This window comes from Ranitomeya imitator, chromosome 2 (assembly GCF_032444005.1).
Source record: "Ranitomeya imitator isolate aRanImi1 chromosome 2, aRanImi1.pri, whole genome shotgun sequence".
NCBI lineage: Eukaryota > Metazoa > Chordata > Amphibia > Anura > Dendrobatidae > Ranitomeya > Ranitomeya imitator.
In genome coordinates, this window is record NC_091283.1 from 505,804,462 (window position 1) to 505,831,195 (window position 26,734).

Below are 26,734 nucleotides of genomic sequence, written 5' to 3' on the forward strand. Positions count from 1 at the left end.
CCAATCAGCGACGGGCACAGCGACGATAATGTCATAAAGGACGTAGACATCCCGCGTCTGATTGGTCGAGGCCGCCAGGCCTCGACCAATCAGCGATGGGCACAGCGACGATGATGTCATAATGGTTGCCATGGCAACAATGATGTCATAAAGGTTGCCTCGACCAATCAGCGATGGGCACAGCGACGATGATGTCATAATGGTTGCCATGGCGACGATGTCATAAAGGTTGCCTCGACCAATCAGCAATGGGCACAGCGATGATGATGTCATAATGGTTGCCATGGCGATGATGATGTCATAAAGGTTGCCTCAAGCAATCAGCGACGGGCACAGTCTACCGCGAATTCTGGAATCATCATTGTCCATATACTACGGGGACATGCATATTCTAGAATACCCGATGCGTTAGAATCGGGCCACAATCTAGTAATAAAAAAAAAACACTCTACTCACCTTTCCTCTTGCCCCGCGCTGCTCCTGGCTCCGGTCTCAGCAGCTGCAGTCTGCCCGCCCGGTCACACAGCAGGTGCGCGATGATATGACGTCATCGCGCACCCGCAGTGTCAGCGGCAGGCAGAGCGGGGAATGATGGGAGAGGGAGCGACAGCAGACGCTCTCTCGCCTCCATCATTGCATTCAACTGTACCGGCGTCTATGACACTGGTATAGTTGAATGCGGGGCCGGGAGTGTGCCGACAGCGGCACACTCGAGCGGCCCACTACTGCCACTGGCCCTTCTGGCATTTGCCAGAACTGCCCGATGGCCAGTCCGGCCCTGCTGACAGGTATTGGGTGCTTCACTGCCTCTCCCCCTGCCTACACACGGAGCCCGCCAACCCCGGAATCGTGGCCTTCGGAGGGGAGGATAAGACCACCAGGTCCGAGGCAGGGACCCCCGCAGCCTATATCGGCCTGATGGACCCCCGGCACCCCACGACAACTTTCCAGGTATGCTGCAAGTTCCCCGTCAGGGACAGGAAACCGAACTGATGTGGAAGAGAGGTACTGCCTTTTTCACCTGTAAGTTTCCAGTCCCTGAGGGCGGATCCCCCTCTCTCCGTGGTGCGATCATGGGGGAACGAGAAAAGACATATTTTCTTTCTAAAAGGTGGTGAAACCACGACAACGGAGCCATGTGTGATGTATTGTAAAACTTTTGTTTTTTAGCGTTTTTACAAATGAAAAAAAACCACACTGCACAGAAAGGTTATACATATAAAGCGGCACACATCCTAGTTCGTGTTACGTCTCCGATACATTGCCCCACAGGCCACATCACAATAGGATTTTTCAGACCACGTACTAAGAAAAACAACAAACAGCACTCAGACCAATGAATGTTATTCAATATGACTGCTCTGAGGACCGTTTTTGTTTTTTTACATGGTATGCATGAAAAGAATGGCAGCATGCACTAGTCTGTTCCGTATTTTGGGTGAGACTCGCCCATTCAAATCAATTCCACTACTTTTTTCTTGGGCCACATTCACACTAGCAGTATTTGGTCAGTATTTTACCTCAGTATTTGTAAGCCAAAACCAGGAGTGGGTGATAATACAGAAGTGGTGCATATGTTTCTATTATACTTTTCCTCTGATTGTTCCACTCCTGGTTTTGGCTACAAATACTGAGGTAAAATACTGAACAAATACTGACTGTGTGACCAAGGCCTTATATCTCCAGTAAATGGAGATCCAGTATGAAAACCAATATGGCTGCCATCACACATACCACAGTAATTGTCACCCAACTTTCCAACACAATGACTCCCTAGTTATGCAAAGTGTGAGAGGTAACACAAAGAATAAGGGAAAACTGAGTGACAATTCACAAGAAATGTTAATCCTTTAACCTTCTATCTCAAGATAAAATTACAATCATTAACTATTTCCAAAGCTGAAGTAATAAACCCCTCAGAATCCGTCGTGTGTCCGCAGCACCTCATTTCTTAACTTAAAGAAAAAATGAAATTCGGCATCAGCCTCAAGAAAGCACTCAGCCATAACGCACCTTCTACTTTCCCGCCGCGACTCGGGAAAGAGAAACTACAGTTCCCAAGAACCTTTGCGGCCTGAGGTGACGTCATTCTTCGGCGACTCGTCCAAGCTGTTGCGCAGAGCTGTCATGGCGGCTGCTATTTCACAGGCTTGATAGTGTTGCGATCGCTGGTAAGGGGGATACGGCTGTGGATAATGGTGGGACTCGGGGAGTTCCTGTTTGAGCTGCCTTAGTGTAGACAGTAGAGCTCTGCTTTATGTGTGCGATGCTTCATCTTCTGCAGGCTTGGTGATAGAGCAGATCACTGTGAGATCTCACACATGCATTCTTTGTATTTACCCATGTCACCAGTTTATGGCTTTAATGAATCTAAAGAAAAACTGAATTCTCATTGTGAATAGACTCCATTTGCGTCTACAGCTCCACTGCAGACCTATGTGTTTCCATGGTAATAGACTATAAACAGACCTTGTGTAGTCTGCAGCCCTATTTCTTCTCCTCTGTCTCTACTACTTGTGGATCGCTTATATCAGTGTTTCTCAACTCCAGTCATCAAGAGCCACCAGAGGTCATGTTTTCAGGATCTCTTAGTATTGCACAGGTGATAATTTCATTGCTCCAGCATTAACTCCATTGCCTATGGAGATTATTTTTATTATTATTATACATTTTTATAGCGCCATTTATTCCATGGCGCTTTACATGTGAATACGAGGCAAATATAGACAAATACATAAACATGAGCAGATAACAAGGCACACGGATACATAAGGAGGGAGGATCCTGCCCGCGAGGGCTCACAGTCTGCAGGGGATGGGTGAGGATACACTAGGAGAGGGTAGAGCTGGCTGTGGAGATCCCATAAACATGGCCTGTTGGTGGGTCTTGAGGACTGGAGTTGAGAAACACTGGCTTATATGTACATTAGTCCGGCTGTGTTCACATCTGCATTAGCAGCTCAGTCGCAGATGCCGCCACGGTGATGGAAATCTGAGGGAACCCAAGTTATTAGTGTCAAATATGCAATAGGCTGGGCACTGCCATCATTATCATAATTGTGACTTTGGTTGTATTTCCTATGAAAGGAGGCAAATGGGAACAGAGCTTAAAAAGTATCTTGCCTATTAACCCATCACTACATCTGTCCTTAAAGGGGTTATCAAGGACTATTGAATCTTTTGGATTACACGCATAAGAACCAACAGTCAGTTAGTTGCTACCCACCTACCTGCCCGGTGCCGATCTTCGCTTGCTGAACGCTATCACAGACCGCTCCTGCCAAGAATTCTGCCGGTTGCACTGAGCGCTGACGTCACATTGAAAGATCAGCTGCATCTCTTCTGCTCTGCCTAACAGATGACTCCCTGCAGCCTAACTGCGGGGAGCCAGCTGTCAATCAGCATGACGTCACCAGTCACATCCCATCAACAAAGCCGGAAAGGGGAAGAGCTGCTTTGATGACATGGAATTACTGAGTCGCTGACAGGAGCTGGTCTATAGTACAACAGGCAGGTAGTTGCTTCTGTTAGCAACTACCTGGTTGTTAGTTTTTGTGGCCCATAGTGGAAAAAAGAGAAAAATTGTCCCGTACAGCGCCTTTTTAAGATTCAAGTAAAATTGGCCTCCAGATAGCCACTTCTTTATGTGTATTTACTCTTTCTGGTTATCCTGAAGCAGTCATCTGGAGAATCCTGATAATCAACCAGTGTAAACAGGCTGCTGACCGCACAATGCTCGTTCATCGGGTGGAATGATTTTTATGCTTGCACACAGAATGGTTTTTAATAGTGATGAACGAATATACTCGTTACTCGAGATTTTTCAAGCACGCTTGGGGGTCATCTGAGTATTTTTTAGTGCTCGGAGATTTAGTTTTCATCTCCTCAGCTGAATGATTTACATCTGTTAGCCAGCATAAGTACATGTGGGGGTTGCCTGGTTCCTAGGGAATCCCCACATGTAATCAAGCTGGCTAAGAGATGTAAATCATTCAGCTGAGGTGAGGAAATCTAAATCTCCCAGCACTAAAAAATACTCTGAGGTCACCTGAACGTGCTCGAGAAATCTCGAATAACAAGTATATTTGCTCATCACTAGTCTTTAACCAATAGTTTTATGCTCGTGGGAAGTGCGGTGGGCTTGTCTAAACGGCTATCATCAGAAAGTGTAAATAGACCCTTAGAAATCTGGAACCAGTAAGTAAGTTAAAGCTAAAAAAAATTGTGAAAAACCATTAGAATAATTAAAGGGTTAGCCCAGGCTTGTAATCATGATTCTTTATTGGATTGGCTTTTTTCATTTCACCGATTTCTTGAGTTCCCTCGTTCCTGCCCTGCAGACAATCTGAGGTCTCCTGATGGATCCGCTGGATAGTGGAGACTTTTGCTGAAATGCTGTCACAGCTGACGCATACAATTCCAGTAAAAACATTAATGAATTATTATTTTTTGTTTCTAGGTTCTTTAAGGTAACCCTTTAGTCTTAGTTATCATTCAACAGTGCATTCATAAGTGTCATATGGAGGTATGTGGCAGATATGGATTAAGTGAGAGGTCTGCTCAGAGCGCTATAGCAGAGGTAGTTCTGACCTCCCAAATGTGTGTGTTACATTGCAGTTCAGCCATGTGGCGACTTTACTTTTTACGTCAGAGATTTTTTATTGGCCTGAGGAAGGTAGTTTCCCCACTGTACCCATGTCCTGTCCTTGTGCGTGTGTCCACTATAGAGTGAGAAGTTGAGCACTACTCGTATAGCAGCTCCCTATATGTTGAAGTTATTGCTTGCTATGTCCATGTCATCATATTTTTAAGAAAAATAAACTTTTTTTTTCTAAGCAGATCAGTAAAATGAAGCTGGTAAACTTGAAGCAGGCCATTCTGCAAGCCTGGAAGGAAAGATGGAGCGACTACCAGTGGGCTATCAACATGAAGAGATTCTTCCCTAAAGGAGTTACCTGGGACATCTTGAATTTAGCAGGTTAGTTCAATTCCTAAATTTTCTGACTTGGAACAGTTTGACCCACAACAACATTTACCACATTTCCACTGGATAATTGAAAAATGCATGATCTGTGCCACATGAACCCCCGTCAATCATTAGAACAAGGGCCCTGAGTCTTCTGTTTCCGAGGTGTTTACACGGACCAACTGGCGGCATGATACGACCGCTGATTGGTAAGCCTTTACCCATTGGCAGTCATTTAAATGCCTGATTGCATAAGTAAACAATGCACACAGTGATCTTGATCGCTCAGTGCCTATATGTTGTCATTGTTCTCAGCGGTGAGAGTCCTGTACAAGGTCATTTCATTAAATGAATGAGTATTTTTCTTGCTCATCAGGTGATCAGCATCCTGTTTACACGGCAAGAGAATTGCGACACAAGCATTTTTAACTACACTCGTTCACTATTATCTTGCAGTGTAAAGCAGTGGTCACACTTTTTCATTGTCCATGGGATTGACTGATTTCTGATTTAGTGGTATCTCAGCTCGTTCACTAGACATTGAATCTACTGATTGGTGGAACATCCTGGGATCATATATAGTCACTTATCCTGTGGACAGATGACCATCTGAGGAATGGCATCTCGTGCCCTGATAGGATTTTTTTTTCCAAGGAAATGTATCACCTGCACAGAATAGGTGATAAAACTATGTTTCTGGGAGAGCAAACAGTTGTTAGAATGAGGTCCTCTACCTGACCTGAGGGGCTTGAGTAGAGCAGCGGAGGAAGCCCTTGGTTTCTGTAACAGGATCTGGTCTGTAATCTAAGGCCATGTTCACACAGTGCGTTTTTTACCGCGGAACCGCGGCGGTTTTGCCGCTGCGGTTCCGCAGCTGTTTTCCATGCAGGGTACAGTACACTGTACCCTATGGAAAACAGGACACACTGTGCACATGGTCCGGAAATTGTAAAAAAAAAGCCGCGCTGAATAGCTCCCGGAAAAAAGAAGGAGCATGTCAATTCTTCTTCCTGAACCGCAGCGGTTCTGCACCCATAGACCTCCATTGTGAGGTCAAAATCGCAGTAAAACCCGCAGATCAAAAATATATCTGCGGGTTTTACTGCGATTTGATGTGCAGAACCGCTGCAGCAGGAAGTGCGGGGGAGCGGGCGGAAGTGCGTGGGCGGAGTGTGGCTGCCCCCCCGTGCTCCGATCCCGCCCCCCCGTGCTCCGATGCCCCCCCCCCCGTGCTCCGATGCCCCCCCCCCAGTGCTCCGATGCCCCCCCCCGTGCCCTAATCTCCCCCCCTTATACTTACCCGGCGTCCCGGTGTCCGTCCGGCCGTCTTCTCCCTGGGCGCCGCCATCTTGCAAAATGGCGGGCGCATGCGCAGTGCGCCCGCCGAATCTGCCGGCCGGCAGATTCGCTCCAAAGTGCATTTTGATCACTGAGATATAACCTATCTCAGTGATCAAAATAAAAAAATAGTAAATGACACCCCCCCCACTTTGTCACCCCCATTGGTAGGGACAATAAAAAAAATTAAGAATTTTTTTTTTTTTTTTTTCACTAAGGTTAGAATAGGGGTAGGGTTAGGGGTAGGGTTAGGGGTAGGGGTAGGGGTAGGGTTAGGGGTAGGGGTAGGGTTAGGGTATTTTCAGCCATTTTAGCCCTAAAAAGCTTCCTAGGAAACACACAGTAAAAAAAGGATAAAAAAACGCATCAAAAAACGCATCAAAAAAGGACAAAAAAAGGACCTGCGTTTTCTGCCAAGAGCTGCAGTTTTTTAAAAAAACTGTCCTGAAAAAAAAAGGATGGAAATCCTGAACGTGTGAACATACCCTAACAGCCGCACATACATTATTGATGGCGCTAATTGTTACAAAATAACAATAGACATGTTTATAATTGTAATTTAAAGGTGTGTGTGTATATATATATATATATATATATATATATACAGTGCAGACCAAAAGTTTGGACACACCTTCTCATTTAAAGATTTTTCTGTATTTTCATGACTATGAAAATTGTACATTCACACTGAAGGCATCAAAACTATGAATTAACACATGTGGAATTATATACTTAACAAAAAAGTGTGAAACAACTGAAATTCTGTCTTATATTCTAGGTTCTTCAAAGTAGCCACCTTTTGCTTTGATGACTGCTTTTTTAATTCATAGATTTCATGGTTTCAGTGTGAATGTACAATTTTCATAGTCATGAAAATGCAGAAAAATCTTTAAATGAGGTGTGTCCAAACTTTTGCTCTGTACTGTATATATATATGTAATTTATTTTTTCCAATATCCAAAATGAAACCAGGAGGCAGCCCTGTAAGAACAGCTCATTTATTCATGCATGTGACGTTACAGCTAACAAGTCTTTTTCAGGCATATCATAACACTGAATAATTTGACTTATTTAGAGCCGCATTATTGTACAATTCATAGCTATGTTTCAATAATGGGACATATCCAAATCGTCATTAGTTGGTGTCACTCCATAGTGCAGAATTATAACCCCAGACCAAGCGATATGTGTAATTATACTAAAAACTTGCTGTTCAAAACTTTTATGGTAACTTATTTACAGTGTAAGTGATCGCTCTGCCCACAAAGGGTTATCCAGTGACCGCCAGGAGCATTAACGTATATTAAATATAAGTTAATACCTCGCCCTGAAGCCTCCACCATGTACTGGGCTATAACTAGGTGTCGGACAATCCTTTATCTTCTGTGCGCACATCACATCACAGTAGTTGGTGGAAGTCATCTGTTCACACTAGTCTCCTGTTTAAAGATGGCTGCGGCCGACTATTATCACCTTCCTCCCTTACACAAGATGTGACGCCCCGCTCACTAGATAGATGATGTCATTGTATAACATACCGCGCAGCTCTTCAGACATGCGCACTAAAATGTGTAAATATATAGATCAGAGCAATAAAAGTATTGTGCAAAATCTAGAAGTATTGACAAAAACACTCCCAAACACATGCAAAATTCGAAAAATGTGGAGCCAAAACTACTGTTTTAAAGCATGAATACAAAATTACAAGAAGCCTACACGAAACGCTCGTAGGGGCTGGCAGTCCGCTTCCACACTGCGACAATTATGGGTGAGGATCAATCTTTGGCCAACCCCTTTGATTAGTTGTTCTTAAAGACATATATGTACCTTATTACATGGCTCATTAGCCTAAAGAACTTCATTCCTTGGGTCGTATTTACTTTATCAGTGTGGTTGCTGGACTTTTTACCTGTGTCCTCCCTGCTTTAGATACCCAAGTGATGGTTATATGTGTCTTATTGTACGTTTGTAATTTTTATTCTATTATATGAACTGACATTTAATAAATGTAATTTTGTAATAATTCTTTAAGACAGTACCATAGTTTTGCCTCCATATTTTTCGAATTTTGCATGAGAACTAAAATGTGTTGGATGCCGGGATGGCAGCGGCATGGAGTACCTGGCGAGTTCATTTATTATCCCCTTCTGGGCAGAGTGATAATTTACACTATGAATAATTTAAAGGAATATTCCCAGCTCCAAGATCCTATCCCAATATTTAGGCGTAATAATATTAGCAAATATCTCCAATTAGAAATGTAGTATAGTTCTTCTGATTCGCTATGTCGCTTACCCATAGTAACATAGTTAGTAAGGCCGAAAAAAGACATTTGTCCATCCAGTTCAGCCTATATTCCATCATAATAAATCCCCAGATCTACGTCCTTCTACAGAACCTAATAATTGTATGATACAATATTGTTCTGCTCCAGGAAGACATCCAGGCCTCTCTTGAACCCCTCGACTGAGTTTGCCATCACCACCTCCTCAGGCAAGCAATTCCAGATTCTCACTGCCCTAACAGTACCCATGTGCAGGGCTTTGCTGTAGCTTTGGGTACCCATGGTTAAAACCACTATCAACTAGCTTTCACTATGTGATCGTAACCATGGATATCTAAGCTCCTGCAATGCCCTGGTCATGGGGTAAGCGACGTAGCGAATCAGAAGAACTCTACTCCATTTCTAATTGGAGGTGTTTGCTAATATTATTATTACACCTACTACATATTGGGAACTGGAAATTATTTAGTATAATTACACAAATGCCTGTTTGTGATTAGAACTATCCACATTGTATGTACATGGAGTGGCGCCCAGTTATGTTTCAGAAAAGCCCTATTCCCTTGTCCAGTTTCTTTAAAGAAGCACTCCTCCCCTCAAAGGTTTTATCCTCTCAATATATTGCAGTCATCATATTATATATCACTGTGCACTTACAATTGCTCATTTTGCCTTTCTACCCAGTTAATTCTTCTCTTTTCCTTTAGGTCTATGGCATCACGTGATTAAAATCGGACTAGCGGAATCCTTCTAAGCTCTATGTAGAAACAGGAGGTCAATTTTCCCTGCATAAGTCATCCCCCTCTTCAACTCCTGACCCAGCTGATCAGCTCTTCCCTCCCCCCTCTAGCGACTTTGCAGTGAGGTAGAATTGTAGTTCTGATGATGATTTGTAACAAAAACTGGAAAGATAATGAGTCCAATAGCGTCTTATCTGGGTTAAAATGAGAAACAGGCAGAGAAAATGCTCACCTGCAAAGGTTGGGAAAGTCGCAACCCCTGTGTTAGCTTGAAGAAACTTGGCTGCTACAGATCCACGTAACGGTATACCATGTAAAAACTGGAGAAAGGTGGAGGTAAATCCTCGCAGCCAAAGGTGTAAGAAGCAGTAGGAGACCTTAGAGATGTAAATGCGTTTTTTATTTAATAAAAACCGCATTTACATCTCTGCGGTCTCCTACTGCATCTTATACCTTTGGCAGTGACGATTTACCTCCACCTTTCTCCAGTTTTCACATGGTAGTTCTAATGATGATTCATGCTTGGAAAAGTGACCTCCTGTTTCTACATAGAGCTTAGAAGGATTCAGCCAGTCAGGTATTAATCATGTGATGCCATAGACCTATTGAAAAAGAGAAGAATTAGCTGGGTAGAAGGACAAAATGAGCAATTGTAAATACACAGTGATATATAATATGATGACTGCAATATATTAAGAGGATACAAATTTTGAGGGAGTGCTTCTTTAAAAAAAAAATCAAACAACCTATTCTTTACTCATCTTCCCCAAGACCAACATTCCAGCCACTGCTCTCGATTTCTGTTATTGTCTGCAGAGCTGACGTCGCATCGTTAGCGCTCCATCTAATAACTGAGCTCAGTGGTACTACCCGAGGTGATGGCACAAGCTGCTGAGCTCACTGATTATTTTCCTTGCTGTCGACATGACGTTAGCACTGCAGACATTAAGACACCAGGACCTGGGGAGGAAGAGTAAAGCAGGTTTTTTTTTTTTTTTTTAATCTGCTTGTAGTTAGGGGTTTCCTTTTTTTTAATATCACATCATTATGACTCATACACTGATAACAAAGTCCGTGCATACATTTGAATAAACTGCTCACATTGTTCTTGCAGTGCTGCCTCCGTCTTTCATATTGTATTCTACATATGGGACCTACAGACCAAAGGTACCTTCACACTCAGCAACTTTACAACGAGAACGACAACGATCCGTGACGTTGCAGCGTCCTAAATAGCGATCTTGTTGTGTTTGACACGCAGCACCGATCAGGATCCCGCTGTGCCATCGCTGGTAGGAGCTAGAAGTCCAGAACTTTATTTCGTCGTCAGGTCGGCGTGTATCGTTGTGTTTGACAGCAAAAGCAACAATGCCAGCAATGTTTTACATGGAGCTAACAACCAGTGAGAACGATAAGCGAGTCGCCGTTATGTCACTGGATCGCTCCTGCATCGTTCTGGTGTTGCTCTGTTTGACGTCTCTACAGCGACCTAAACAGCGACGCTGCAGCGATCGGCTCGTTGTCTATATCGCTGCAGCGTCACGGTACCTCAAGGTCTTTGCCTCTTTTCCTGTACATACATGTGCCTTCCAGTGCTGCTTTTTGCTTTTACTGGTTGTTTCCTTTTGTCCCTGCAGAAGCCCTTTTAGATCAGGCCATGATCGGCCCTGCACCCAACCCCCTCATCCTCTCCTATCTGAAGTATGCGATCAACTCTCAGGTACGTCACTCCAGTTCATGTGCGGCAAGTTTGAGCCATTTATTAAACGATTTCCAATAAAACCAATCGTATGGGAGAGTTCATTTCTCGCCTTAATTGATGTCTGCTTTATTTTATCAGAGAATTCCCATCTCTTGTAATCAATGCACTCAGTGCAGGAGTCGCATTGTACATGTGTAATTATATTAAACAGCTTTCCCGCCCATTGTTCAGCTGTATGAATAGATGCATTGTATTTTTGTTAGTGAATGTGACAGAGAAGGGATTTGGTATCTGAAGTTTTCCTAGATTTCTTTCACTCCTTATGCTCATATTTGTGCCCTCTAAATGAATAAAATCACTTTATAGTTTCTATATAAAATGTATTGTACTTTGTTACCCATGCAGTGCAGTTTTGTATAGAGCTCCGTTGAGACGCTGAAGAAATGTAATGAACAGAAAAGTACTACTACGTCACTGCTTTGTGACTGCATCTCTGGACTGGAGTATAGGCCTTCATACAGGATGGGTAGAAGATAAATTATATTAGGAAGAATTGTGGAATTTATTTTACTCGCTTGTACAGCGCAATTAATTCCACAGCACTTTACATACATTATTGGCACTGTTCCCATTGGAGCTCACAATCTAGATTCCCTATCAGTATGTCTTTGGAATGTGGGAGGAAACGGGAGACCCCGCAGGAAACCCACGCCACACAGGGAGAACATGCAAACTCCTTGCAGATGTTGTCCTTGCATTTGAACTCCAGCACCCCAAATGCTAACCACTGAGCCACCGTGCTGTTCCTGCTGTGTATCATTATATACACTGATCACCCAATTACATGTAATCCATACTTGCCAGCAATATTCTTTCTAATTTGTTTTATACAAGCTCCGTTACTTCCATATATTCTACCTCCTTTAATATGGAAATCACATGACACAACAGACCAATCTGACCAGCAGTCCTGTGTGAACAGGTGCCCAATTTCAACCTTCCTGTGAACTGTTGGCTGTCATCACCCATCTTATCTTTCCTGGCAGTTCCATTCCCCACAAATCTCCACCATTCTTTTTTTTTACCATTTGTCCTACCTGCAGCTGCAGATATCATTTCTACTTTACATTAGAAAGCAGTGATATTGCATATTAGTATATACAGTAATTAGCTGCAGAATTAAAGCCTATGTGAATCAGGATAATTTTTTTTATAACTATAAGTGATGTGTGTAGTGTCTAGTATATCGTATTAGATGATTTCTCAGCCTGTCCCCGCTGCCTCTGGTTTGTAAGTGCTGACAGGGAGAAAGTCATCATAAGTAGGAGGCAGAGAAAGCAGACTGAAGGAAAGGATGTGCTGTGAATCTGCAATCAAGGGGCATTAGTTTTCTGTAGCTGCTCTAGTACTTATGCTCTTCGATAGTACTTGCTGCCCTTGCAGAGTCTGAGATATGGCAAATGTAATCTGCTTTAAGTGAGACATTAGAGGTAAAAAATGAATCAAGATGGTAGCCAATGGAGAAATGGCCCATCAGCTAAACCAGCATACACCAGGGCCTCTACTTTATTCATTCAGAATAGCTTATGCTATTATATAGTCATAATAAGTAGCATCCACATGAATGTCGGGTGTCCCGGCCGATCACTACCAGAGCACACTGTCCTCACTGACTTGCCTTATTACCTTGGCGCCTCCTGGTGTCCTCTTTTTCTCAGGTAAGAAACGGCCATGCTTATGATATTATTGAGCCTGTTGCAGACCTGAGTGACCCAGTAGTTATCCTTAAAAGGAACTACTTGAGTAGAAATGCCCCACAATGCTCCGACCCAGTCTAGCTTATCTAGATATCATATTTGCTCCTCATAATGGTCATTCAAATCCTCCAATTCAATATCAAGATCCGGAACTGACGGCTCACTTGCTTCCTCTATATCTTGCCACTTGATAGGCGCCATTGTAACAAGATAATCAGCGTTAATCAGTCGATCTTTTTGTGGTTTTAATGTTATGGTTGAAACGTGTATATGCTATGAAAGCTGGACATGCCTCTTTTAGAGAATTGAAGAAGGACATAAACAAGCAATAAATTTGACTGTCTTTTCTTTAGATGGTGTCGTACTCTACAGTCCTGACAGCCATCAGTAAGGTATGTAATATGTGGTGAAAGGTATTGGGACACCTACACTTTACACCTACAGGAGCTTTTATATCATCCCTCTCCAAATCCATGGGCATTAATAGATTCATATGGAGTTGGTTTCCCCTTTGCAGCTATAACAGCACCCACTCTTCTCGGATGGCTTTCTACAAGATTTTGGAGGGGTCGGTGGGAGCTTTTACCCATTCATCCAGGAAAGCATTTTTGAGGTCAGACACTGATGTTGGAGGAGAGGGCCTTGTTCTAAATTTCTGTTCCCACTTGTGGGGTTGAGGTTAGGGCTCTGTGCAGCCAGGAAAGTTGTTTCATCCCTAACTCGCCCAATCATGCCTTTATGGACCTTTCTGCACTGGAGCACAGCCATGCTGGAACAGAAAAAGGCCTTCTCCAAACTGTTCCCGCGAAGTTGGAAACTACAATTGTCCAAACTGTCTTGTATTCTGAAGCATTAAGCTTTCTCTTCACTGGACCTAAGGGACCTAGGCTGACCCCTGAAAACCCCATAGCATTATCCCTCCTCCACCAAACATGACGGTTGGCACAAAGTGGAATTCTCCAAACCCAGACTTATCCAGCAGCCTGCCAGATAAAGTGATTCCTCACTCCACAGAACACATTTCCACAGCTTCAGTGTCCTGGAGTGGCTTTTCACCACTGCGTCTGACGCTTGACATTGCAAGCTTGACACGCATGCAGTTGTTCAGTCGTAAAATACAATGACATGAAGCTGTTGGTGCACTGTTTTTGAGCTTGTGTTAATGCCAGTGGAAATTTCGGTCTCTGCATTTATTGAGCTAGCAGAACGTTGGCAACTTTTTTGCACTATGCCTTTGTACTCATCAAACACGCTCTGATACTTCATGTTGTCTTCATTTCCTGGATTAGTTGTTAAGGCTCCTTCCACTTTTCAATAATACCACTCACAGTCAATAGCGGAATATTTAGGAAGAGAGAAATATCTTATTATGATTAGTTACACTGGTGACATCCTAATACAGGACTACGCTGATATTGGTGAGCTCTATAGAAGGAGCCATTATTTCCCCATTGCTAGTAAAGGTAAATGGCATGTTGAGGGGCTGGATTTTACATACCTATGTAGAGAAGAAGGGGGGGGAAGAACCAAAGGAATTGTCATTGCCAACAAAGTACTAAATGCCTGTCATTAGGCAATCACATTTGTTTTGTTTGAGAAAGTAATCACTAAAATTGCTGCCATCTTGTTACCCTGACATATTACTGCAGATGCTCAGCATTCAGACAGACATGGCAGCAGTGTGAGCAGCCTCTTCTTACCTCAGCCCCCCTGCTATCTCCAGTATTAGATATGACAGATGGTGGACAGCAGTGTGAGCAGCCTCTTCTTACCTCAGCCCCCCTGCTATCTTCAGTATTAGATCTGATAGATGGTGGACAGCAGTGTGAGCAGCTTCTTACCTCAGCACTCCTCGTATCTCCAGTATTAGATCAGATAGGGTGGACAGCAGTGTGAGATGCGTCTTCTTATCTTGGCAGCCCTGCTTTCTTTAGTATTAGATAGGATAGATGTGGACAGCAGTGTGAGCAGCCTCTTCTTACCTCAGCACCCCGGCTATCTACAGTATTAGATCTTATAGATGATGGACAGTAGGGTGAGCAGCCTCTTCTTCTTACCTCAGCCTTCCTTGTGTCTCCAGTATTAGATCAGGTTGACAGAGAGGACAGCAGTGTGAGTAGACTCTTCTTACCTCAGAATTCTTGGTATCTTCAATATTAGATCACATAGACATGGTGGGCAGCAGTGTGAGCAGCCTCTTATGACCTCAGCAATCCTGGTATCTCTAGTATTAGATCAGATGGACATGGTGGACAGCAATGTGAGCGGTGTCTTCTTACCTCAGCACCCCTGATATCCCCAGTATTAGATATGACAGATGGTGGACAGCAGTGTGAGCAGCCTCTTCTTATCTCAGCATCCTTGGTATCTTCAATATTAGATCAGATAGACATGGTGGACAGCAGTGTGAGCAGCCTCTTCTTATCTCAGCATCCCTGGTATCTCCAGTATTAGATCAGATGGACATGGTGGACAGCAGTGTGAGCAGCCTCTCCTTACCGCAGCATCCCTGGTATCTCCAGTATTTGATCAGAATTTTCACATTTTCATACATTTGAAGTGAGAGCGTGGACTTCCTTCTGATCATGCTCACAAACTGCTAGTGTAAAAAGATGTCTGCCATTTTTATTCTCTAAGGATTTCCCCCCCTGTTCAAAATGATTGTGTTTTGCTAAGTGAAGGTATTTATGAATTTAGTCTTGATGACCTTTTCTTTTTGCTATATCTCCTTATATTACGCAGTATATATGTATATATCATTTTTTTTATCCCGAGGACTCAGAACCGTTTCCCAACAGCACAATGTTTGGAGTGCTGACTATAAATAGCCTGCGAGCGGCTGTAGTTGGATAAATACCGTCGCTGGTTTCTGTTTGGGGTCTTTATTTTTCCATCTCAAGTAGCGCAGACATATTGAAGATGAAATGAGCAGCCGCAACGAGGATATATGTCATAGAGCCGGAGCTGCAGAACGGAGACTGTTTTTTTCCGTTCGGAGGCAAATGAGGACTGCGTGTTTACACGTCCATGTATACATCTATGTGTACAGAATATCGCTCTCTGGTCACCTCGCCTCCAGAGCGGAAAAAAAAAATCAAGTCTCTAGCTGAGAAATGCAAATATTTACATTAGCGGAAGAAATATGGTCCGCGGCGAGGGAGACGTATGTACCAGGAATTTAACCCCCGAGGGTCTGTGGCTGCCAGCGAACAGAAGGTTAGGTGGGGTTTCTCATATTCAAACGATATATGGGGAAATATACATTTTTGTGGCCTGGAGCGCACAACAGAAATGACATAAATATGCGGTAAACAGTGAGGATTGTGAGAGGGAACTTCTGTCTATTAAGGAAATGAGGCCTACTAACTAGGCAGCATGGAGGAGCAGAAGAAGCCAAAAAGCATGGTTTTATTTTTACCAAAGTAGTGTTCTTTTGGACATATGGGTGAGGTATTCTTCTGTTTTTATTGAATAGTGGGTGAGTTGGGGTTTAGGTATGTTTTTGATAGCTGGAAATTATTTTTTCATTCAAAAATTAGTGTGGATATCTTTTTGGAAACCTTTTTAGAATTCTCGGCGCTCAACAGTGTCCTGGGACCCCACCGATAGGCCAAAACACCGCTCTGAAGTGCTGTGCTCTCGCAAAAAAGAGCAAAAGCAATCACACCACGACAAGGTGTACCCATCGGGATGGTCCTATCCTGTTCCTAGTATTAAAACCTCACCTATTGTCAGCCAACCTCAATCTAGATAAAGGCAGAGCAGGGCCTGGGCCTGACTGTTCAGACATGTGCCCATCTGAAACTATATAGACTAAATGCCTAGCTCAGAAATGGAGGGCCATGTCCCTGTTTGTGCAAAGTACAAAAAACTACAGCAAAACCAAAGAAAAGAGGCGTGCATGGACCCATAGGTTTACTGTTGAGACTACACACAACATGCAGCTCATGCAGGAGGCGCTGACTTTAGGCTGGGTTCACACTGCGTTGTGTGAACCCGTTTAACGGACTACGTTACACCGCAGCATAACGCGGTGTAGCGCAGTCCGTTAACGCCGCCATTACTTGCAATGGCGAACGCATCGCTAGCGTACGCCTACAATGGACGTGCGCTAGCGATGTGCTGTCATTGAGTGACGGACCCGAGACGCGGGCTGCAGCATTTCCGGGCCTGTCACTGCTAGCGCAGATGGAGCTAGCAGATGCTCCATCTGCGCTAGCGCAGTGCCAAAGTCGGCACTTGCGTTAGTGCAGTCCGTTTAACGGATTTGTTGAACGGACTGCACAACACAAGTGTGAACCTAGCCTTAGAGCTGTGTTTTGACTGACTGGTGGGGTCTGAGGACATTGTGTAGTGCCTATAATATATAAAAAGATTTGCAAAATGATAGTTTCACTATAATTAAAAATAATAGTGCTCTGCTGTTGGGAAACCACAAGTCCCAGCATTCTGTGACAGAAGAAGGTTGGCAAAGCATGCTGGGATTTTTGAAACAACTGGAGGGTTGCAGGTAGCAGACCCCTGAGCTAATGAAATTATTTACCTAAAATTTATTAAAGAGGACAAGTAACTGTGTAAAAAGTTAACAGTTTTGTATCTTATTTTATTCCCGCTCCTTTCTGGAGTATTCCATTTTCCTATTTATTTTTATTTTTTTAATTTTCCATTGCTCTTTTTTATGTACTAATTTTTACAAGTGGGTGTTTGTCTTGGGATTCTCTGGGGGGGTGTTGTGTCTTTAGGCGGCTCTGCATTATTACCTTATAAGCTTCACCCAGCCGTCAAGACTGTAAAAATAGCACTGAATAAAAATGCCCAAGTCTTCAACCATATGATGGATTTAACCCCTTTCTGACATCTGACGTAAGAACCTGTCAGAGTGCCCTGAACCTATTTGACCAAGGATGGATTATTACATCATTGCGATCACTCAGGCACGCGGACTGGGTGTTAGCTAATTCTTATTCCCGCACCGCTACCCGGAACTTTAAGCCCCGAAATACTGCCATCGAATGCGATCGCAGCATTCCGGAAGCCGTCAGATGGATGACAGCTCCTCTGCCTTTGGATCGAAGACCCCATGGCATCCCGATGTCGCCATGACGACATCCAGGTCACCAGAGCTAGGAAAGTTGCTTGATCATGCTCAGTGCATGATCAGCAAGTTTCTCTGGCAGTGCAGAGCTGACAGTTTGCACAGCATAGGGATGCTGCTGCATCCCCATGCTTTACAAGTGATCAGCCTGCAAAAAGCGATAGTCCTATATTGGGACAAAGTAAAAAAGTAAAAACTTTTTTTTTTTTTTTTTTTTACAATAATTGTAAGAATATTAAAAAAAAAGTACAAAATCTAAAGATATTGTATCTATAAATAAATATTTGTATATGAAAAAAAAACAATAAAAGTATACATATTTGGTATTGCCATGTCCGCAATGTCCCGACCTATAAAACTGTCTGACTGGTTGACCCCTTTAGTGAACATAAGAAAATAAATAAAAAACAAGGTAAAAAACAATGCTTTATCATCATACTGTCAAACAAAAAGTGGAATAAAACGCGATCAAAAAGACGGATATAAATAAACATGGTACTGCTGAAATTATCATCTTTTCCTGCAAAAAACAAGCCCCCATGCAGCTCCATGAGCGGAAAAATAAAAAAAAAGTTATAGCTCTCAAAATAAAGCGATGTAAAAATATTTAGTCTATAAAATAGTTTCCTCTGTCGCCTCATTGGGGGACACAGGACCATGGGTGTTATGCTGCTGTCCACTAGGAGACGACACTATGCATAATCTGAATAAGATTAACCGTGGCTCCTCCTCTGCAGTATACACCCCTGGACGTCGTCAGGCTTCTCCAGTTTTTGCTTAGTGCCACATAGGAGGCACACCTAAGAATTTTTACTCCGTTTTTTTCTGACGGATTACAGATGAAGAAAAGTGGGTCTCCTGTAAGACTCCCGGCATGGTTCCTTCCTCGGCCCCCTATTACGGGGTGCCCGGTTGAAGTCGAGATGGTTTTTTCCCCATGTCGCTCCTTCCCCAGTCCCTCGGGTGCTGGTTCGAATTTGAGACCCCCCCTCCTTCCCCAATTCCTTCTGGTTTCTGGGTTGAGGTCGAGGTGAGGATAAAGCCCCCTGAAGGTCATAGCAGCACCCTCCCTAATTCCCCTTTGGGGGCATTACGTTGAGACACCTCAGGTAGGGCCTGTACAGGCAGCACTCTGCAGCTCCCAGAAATGGGCCAGCACACTGCGCCTGTATCCAGGGACCCCAGCCCAGCTGCGGGCTCCTGTCGGGGCCGTGGGGAGTGCAGGCAGGCATGGGACAATAGAGACACAGGGCTCCCTGCACCTGTCTCTGCGGCAGCACCAGCTCTATTCTGCCTCAGGGGAACCCCTTACAGGGCCCCCCCTTTCCGCTTATAGCCCCACCGCTATCCTGCCTTTAAATTCGGGGGGTCCGTTTCAGATCCGACCCCCTCCCGGTCTTCTGCGCCGGCCTGGAGCCTTTCTGGGCATCAGGCATCTAATTTAGGCCGCAGCTTCGGCCTAGCTGAAGACGCTGCCTCCTCTCCGCCCCCCGGCCCACCCCCCGGATGACAAATATGACACTCTACAGTGTCATAGAGGGGGCGGATCGAGACAGAAAGGGCGCGTTTTTACACAGCTTTGCCGCCTTTTTCCTCAGCTCTCTGCCCCCTTCTCCCCCTGCCTCTTCTCCTCGGAGGCCATTTCTACTGCAGCAAGGATTAACCCTGCATCTCCTGGTCAGCAAGACCAGAACCAGGCCAGCCAGTCTCCGGGGGGCACAGGACTGTGGTTCTTTGGCGCTGGACCTAGGGGCAAACTGATGGGGTAAGATCACAGCTGGGTTGTTTTACTTGACTGTGAATCTATATTCCCTATAAGGCTCCCCTATAGGTTCCTCTGCATAGCTAACCCTGTAAGGTCCTCTGCATAGCCATCTCTTCTGCACTCTGTGCACTATGCCGGGCTCAAGGTCCAAGAGAACCAGGCAGGACTGGTATTATGCATTCTGCACAGCCTGCGGGACTGCTCTCCCCCGTTCCAGCACATACCCGCACTGCCAAGACTGCACTCAGACTACTGTGTCAGAGCCCCAAGAAGCCCCTGCCAATGCTTCGGTGTCTAATGCCACGCCGGAATGGGTCACTCAGATGTCGCAATCTATGACGTAGTCTATAGATAACCTAACCTCCACATTGCTTCAGGCTCTGCAGAGTCATGCCTCAGCTATGACCGTTACCCAGCAAAGGGAGAGCTTGACTCAGGGACAGGATGACCCTGTCACATCCACGTCTAGGTCAGGACGCAAGCGGACCCATAGGTCAAGTCCATCTGCGTCATCCCATAACACACGGTCATCCCCTTCTAGGGAGAGACACCGTAGTTCCAGGTCATCTAGACCGTCCCCTTCCAGGGGCAGACAATGCAGTTCTCCGTAATCCCGACCAGAGAAGGCCTCCGCCCCAGCTCACCAGCAGGGGATGCCTCAGTGATACACAGGATTCGGAAGGCATCTGTGACTCCGACTCAGACAAGGAAACGGAGGGGTCCCTGATCCCAATCTTCCCTAGCAATACAGCGCTAGTTGAGGACGTCCATCGGGTGCTGGACATTTCTGATCCCCCACCAGAGGCCCCAGAACACAAGATTTCCTCTGAAGGACCTCTGAAGCCGCCTAAGGTTTCTCTAACCACCCAGAGTTTAAGGCGATCCTTAAAAAGCAACTCTCACAGCCTGAAAAAAAATTCGCTAATCGCAAATATCTGGAGGCGAGGTACCCCTTCCCACAGAAGGATACCAAGGAATGGACAGACCCACCCGAAGTAGTCCCCCCAGTCTCTAGACTAGCAGCACAGACCCTCCTTTCACTGCCAGATAGCTCAACCCTTAGGGATGCAGCAGACCGGCAGGTAGAACGCATGGCTCGTTCAATTTTCGAGGCCGCAGGGGCACCCCTGGCTCCCGCGTTCGGTTCAGTTTGGGCTGCCAAGGCCATTCTGGCCTGGGCCAAAAATTTACAAGCTGGCCTCCAAGCATCCGTTCCTGAGCTGTCGGACCAAGCGGTTCAAATAGCAGTCGTAGCAGATTACATGCTTCATGCAGCTCTGGATTCAGCAAGGGGCGTAGCGGGGATAGCATCAAACGCCATCACAATTCGGCGTATCCTCTGGCTGCTGGAATGGAAAGCGGACGCAGTCTCAAAGAAGTCCCTCCCGCACCTCCCCTACCTCAGGGGCGACTTTTCGGTGAACAGTTGGACACGATGACATCCAACGCCACCGGGGGTAAGAGTACCTCTCTTCCTCACTGAAACCTAAACGCATTTACAAGAAGCGTAACCAAATTCAATTCCGATCCTTTCGGAATTCTTCGGGCTGGTCCGTCTCGCGTCCAGCACAAAATTGTAAGCGTTCCCCATGCAGGGACAACTCACGATCGACGCAAAGGTCGGACTAGACCTGGCAGTCAAAAGCAGGCCAGTCTAGGCCCAGAGGAGGAAAATCTCAGACTTTCTCCTCATCATGACTCACGGACTCCGGAAGACACCACACGCGTAGGTGGTCGACTTTTGCTCTTTCATCAAGTCTGGCTGCCTATTACAGAAGACAGGTGGGTCAGGGAACTATTGTCTTCCGGATACAAGATAGAGTTCACCTCCAACCCACTGGACCGATTCTTCCTCTCTGTCCCCCCAAAACCACCAGCCAAGGCTCGTGCCTTCCGACAAGCGGTCTCCTCGCTTTTTCAAGCAGGAGCCACGAGCGCTTCTGAGGGTTCTACTCCAATCTATTCGTAGTCCCCAAGAAAGGAGGCAGCGTGCGGCCCATATTGGACCTAAAATAACTCAACAAATATGTATGGGTCCGTCACTTCCGCATGGAGTCCCTTCGGTCCATCATTGCGTCCATGGAGAAGGGAGAATATCTCACCTCCATAGACCTGCATATACCGATTGTACCTGCCCATCAGAGATTTCTCAGGTTCGCAATCGACCAGGACCACTACCAGTTCGTGGCTCTCCCGTTCGGACTCGCCACGGCGCCCAGAGTGTTTACCAAAGTCATGGCAGCCATCATGGACGTCCTGCACTCCAGAGGCATAGTAGTCATTCCATACTTGGACGATCTACTCATCAAGGCTCCCACCTTCAAGGACTGCGAGCTCAGCGTCTCAATCACATTCGGCACTCTGAGTCGCATGGGCTGGTTAGCCAACCTACAAAAGTCATCACCAACCCAGAGTCAGTCTCTGAGCTTCCTGGGAATGCTATTCAACACCTCCAGGGGCCTAGTGCTCCTTTTCCCAAGGACAAGGCACTGGCTCTCTGCCTAGGAGTTCGCACCCTCGTCCGCAAACCCCCTCGATCTCTCCGGTTTGCCATGAGAGTCCTCGGCAGGATGGGGGCAGCAATAGAAGCCGTCCCATTTGGCCAGTTTCACCTCAGGCCTCTCCAACTAGCCATCCTCAAGTCCTGGGACAAGAACCCTTTCTCTCTCGACAGGGAGTTCTGGCTAACATCGTCAACCAAGAGGTCCCTGCACTGGTGGCTCAAGCCAACCTCGCTAGCAAAGGGGAAATCCTTTCTCACAGGTCAATGGAAGGTTCTGACCACCGATGCAAGCCTGATGGGTTGGGGTGCACTGCACCTACACCACAGGGCAAGTGGTCCCCAGTGGTAGCGACCATGCCCATCAACATCCTGGAAATTCGTGCCATCCTCCTGGCATTGAGGGCCTTCCATCACTTACTGGCAGCCTCTCACATCAGAATACAGTCGGACAATGCCACGGCTGTGGCATATGTGAATCACCAAGGGGGGACCCGCAGTACCCAGGCGATGCGAGAAGTGTCACATATCCTCCACTTGGGGGAGGGCACAGGGTCGGTTCTCTCGACGGTCCACATTCCAGGTGTGGACAACTGGGAAGCAGATTTCCTCAGCAGAGAAGGAATAGACTCGGGAGAGTGGTCTCTCCATCCCAAAATTTTTCTCCAGATCTGCCATCGCTGGGGGACCCCGGATGTGGACCTAATGGCATCCCACTTCAATTCCAAGGTCTCCAATTTCATGGCCAGAACACACGATCCACGTTCGCTCGGAGCAGATGCTCTGGTTCAGGACTGGACCCAGTTCCAGCTTCTGTACATTTTTCCACCTCTCCCCCTGATATCCAGGATGGTGAAGAAGATCAAGCAAGAGGGAGTTCCAACCATCCTAATCGCATCGGACTGGCCCAGACGTACAGGGAACGCCGACATCGTACAACTTACAGCAAATGCCCCCTGTCGTCTCCCTGACCGCCCCGATCTTCTATCACAAGGCCCGTTCTACCACTAGAACTCAGTTGCTCTCAATTTTACGGTGTGGCCCTTGAGACCTGGGTTCTAACCCAGGCAGGGCTCTCACCGGACGTCATTGGAACCATGATCAGGGCACGGAAGCCAGCCTCTGCCAAGATTTATTACCGTACCTGGAAAGCTTTCTTTACCTGGTGCGAATCTTGTTGTAACAACTCTGCTGGCATCACGTCATGGCCTCACATCTCTCACACTATCTTACCCACTGCTCCAGGTCATGATGTGGTTTCTGTTTCATGCCAGCTCCATGTTCTGTGTCTCTGCTCTCTGCATGCCTCATGGCTATGTGTATAGGGGGCCGGCGCCTGAACTCTCTGGTTCTTATAGGAATCAGGTGCATCTGTCTAATCAGTTCCTGACCAATTATCAAGAGGCCTCCTGTATACAGTGCAGCTCCACCCTGTCGTCTGGGCCTGTGCAATGTGTTAGCTCAGTTAGTGTTTAGCTGCTGAGTTTGCCTGGCCTTGCTCTGAGTTACTCCCTCTCTGGAGGCTTTTCTCTGTGCTATTGCCTTGATCTTGTAGTCCGCCCTCCAGGAGGCAGAATATCCTGGTCCCTGTGTCTTTGTCCCTGTGTCTTGTTCCATTGCCTTGTCTGTACTTAGTCTTATCTCGGTCTTCTTGTCTGTGGCTTCCTTCCCTGCTGTGTCTTTCCTTGTGTTCTCAGTCTGCTTACACTCCACACTCTTGCGGCTCAGCCTGCTCTGTATCTTGGTGGCTTTGCCGCTGCTCCGCACTCCTGCGGTTCTGCTCCGTTCTACTCTGCTCCGTTCTACTCTACTCCGCTCCCGTTGCTGCAGAAACCTTTTGCTGCAGTTCCTCTCTGCAATCCTTGCGGTTCCACTCTGCTTAGCTTCTGCAGTATCTCTTGCTGCAGCTTCTCTCCACATTCTTTGTGGCTCTGCTCAGCTTTTGTTGCTACGCTATCTCTTGCTGCTTTTCCACTCCTATCTGCAGTCTTGCACTCCTCTCCTGTGTGAACAGGTCCCTACCTGTTTCTTCATACCTCATTCCTTTCTGCTTGTTTCCTTTCCTGCACCTCCTGTGTGAACAGGTCCCTACCTGTTCCTTCATATTTCATATCTGTTCCTGCACCTCCAGTGTGAACAGGTCCCTACCTGTTCCTCCAAACTACATATCTGTTCCTGCACCTCCAGTGTGAACAGGTCCCTACCTGTTCCTCCAAACTACATATCTGTACCTGCACCTCCAGTGTGAACAGGTCCCTACCTGTTCCTCCAAACTACATATCTGTACCTGCACCTCCAGTGTGAACAGGCCCCTACCTGTTCCTTCATATACCACATCAACCAATCCTGTGTTCCTGCCAGTCCTGCCGTTCCTGCCCTGCCTTCCAGTCCTGTGTTCTCTGCAGTGCCTCCCAATCCTGTGTTCCTGCCGTTCCTGCCCTGCCTTCCAGTCCTGTGTTCCTGCTGTCCTAGCCAGTCCTGTGTTCTCTGCCGTGTCTCTGCCAGCCTACTCGTCTGAGTTCCAGCCGTGCTCTTCTGCCAGTCCTGCCTAATGCCCGCACCAATCCTGGTGTTCCTGTCTCCCAAGTGGGATCAGCAGCCACAGCCAGACACCACCCTGGAGTAGCACCTGGCAGCTGCTCGCTGCACAAGCCTGACCTCACCATCAGAGGCTCCAGTGAAAACCCAGGCAGCTGTCATAGTCACGCCCCTTCCAGGGTAGTCTGGTTTGTGGCACAGTGGGGCCACAAACCCCCCGAGCTCACGCCCACCAGTCAGGGCGTGAGCGTGACACTTGTAGCCAGACCCCACTCCCTTATTCCCTCCCCAAAGTACTTGGTTTTCTCCAATCAGGTCTGGAGGCCAGGCTGTCCCTGGGCTCGCTTAAGAGCCAGGTGTCAGCCCTCTCAGTGCTTTTTCAGAGGCGCATTGCTATCAAGCCACAAGTAAGGACTTTTCTTCAGGGGGTCTCCCGATTGGTTCCCCCCTACAGACGACCACTAGAAACGTGGGACCTCAACCTGGTCCTGACAGCATTGCAGGCACCACCCTTCGAACCCCTTAAGGAGGTCCCGCTCCGCCTTCTCTCCCAGAAGGTGGTTTTACTGGTGGCAATCACCTCGCTACACAGGGTGTCTGAACTGACAGCACTCACCTGCAGATGGCCCTTCCTGGCTTTTTCACCAGGACATGGTAGTTCTCCGTACGGTCCCATCCTTCCTTCCGAAGGTTGTGTCCAACTTCCACCTCAATGAGGAAATTTCACTGCCATCTTTGTCCGGTTCCGGTTCATAGAGTGGAGAAGGCTCTGCATACGCTTGACCTTGTCAGGGCATTGCGTATATATGTGTCTAGGACTGTTTCCTTCCGGAGGTCTGATTCTCTTTTCCTTCTTCCGGAAGGCGGCCGCAAGGGTCTGCCAGCTTCCAAAGCTACCCTTGCCAGATGGATCAAATCCACCATACAAGACGCCTACCTCCTTAAGAATTCTCCTTTTCCAGCCGGTATTACGGCACACTCTACACGGGCGGTAGGGGCCTCCTGGGCCATTCGGCACCAGGCTTCGGCACAACAAGTGTGTAAGGGGCCACTTGGACTAGCCTACACATGTTTACTAAACACTACAGGGTTCATACCCAGTCCTCAGCGGACGCGAGCCTGGGTAGATGTGTTCTGCAGGCGGTGGTGCCCCAAGTGTAGGGGCCTGTCTGCACAATATTCGTCCATTGCTTCCCACTCAGGGACTGCTTTGGGACGTCCCATGGTCCTGTGTCCCCCAATGAGGCGAAAGAGTAAAGGAGATTTTTGTGTACTCACCGTAAAATCTCTTTCTCCTGGCCTCTAATTGGGGGACACCGCTCCCACCCTGTTGCCCTTCTGGGCCGTTGTTACTGTTGAGTTCTCATATTGTTTGCTTGAGCTCACACATAGTTGCCTTCTTATAGGCATGGTTATGTTATTCATGTTACGTTCTTCCTACTGCTTTTGCTCAAAACTGGAGAAGGCCGACGCCATCCAGGGGTGTATACTGCAGAGGAGGAGGAGTCACGGTTAATCTTTTTCAGATTATGCATAGTGTCGCCTCCTAGTGGACAGCAGCATTACACCCATGGTCCTGTGTCCCCCAATTAGAGGCTAAGAGAAAGAGATTTTACGGTGAGTATACAAAAATCTCCTTTTTATTGTGTAAAAGCACCAAAACATAGAAAAAGATAAAAATGAGGTACTGCTGTAATCCTATTGACCCGAGGAATAAAACTTGCTTTATCAATTTTACCACATACGAAACCACATAAACTGCCCCCCAAAAGAAATACCTCAATTGCTGTTTTTTGTTCATTCTGCCTCCCAAAAATTGGAATAAAAAGCGCTAAAAAAAAAAGTCATATGCCCGAAAATGGTACCAATAAAAAGTCAACTTGTCCTGCAAAAAACAATCCATAACATAACTCTGTGGGCTAAAATATTGAAAAATTATAGCTCTCAAAATGTGATGTAAAAACTATTTTTTTGCAATAAAAAGCATCTTTTAGTGTGTGACAGCAGCCAAACATAAAAACCCACTATAAAAACCATATATAAATCTGGT

The 26,734-nt window shown here is 46.2% G+C and overlaps 1 protein-coding gene across 1 annotated transcript in view; it reads left to right on the plus strand.

Moving 5' to 3' along the window:
- The first annotated feature begins 2,093 nt into the window (after positions 1-2,093).
- The window catches only part of MED24 (mediator complex subunit 24), a 115,375-nt gene continuing 90,734 nt past the window's right edge, over positions 2,094-26,734 (plus strand). The window contains exons 1-4 of the mRNA XM_069751637.1: positions 2,094-2,171; positions 4,839-4,977; positions 10,965-11,047; positions 13,140-13,178. Of these exons, the coding sequence (XP_069607738.1) occupies positions 4,848-4,977; positions 10,965-11,047; positions 13,140-13,178 (252 nt within the window). The 5' untranslated portion in view covers positions 2,094-2,171; positions 4,839-4,847. The remainder of the gene's footprint in view (positions 2,172-4,838; positions 4,978-10,964; positions 11,048-13,139; positions 13,179-26,734) is intronic.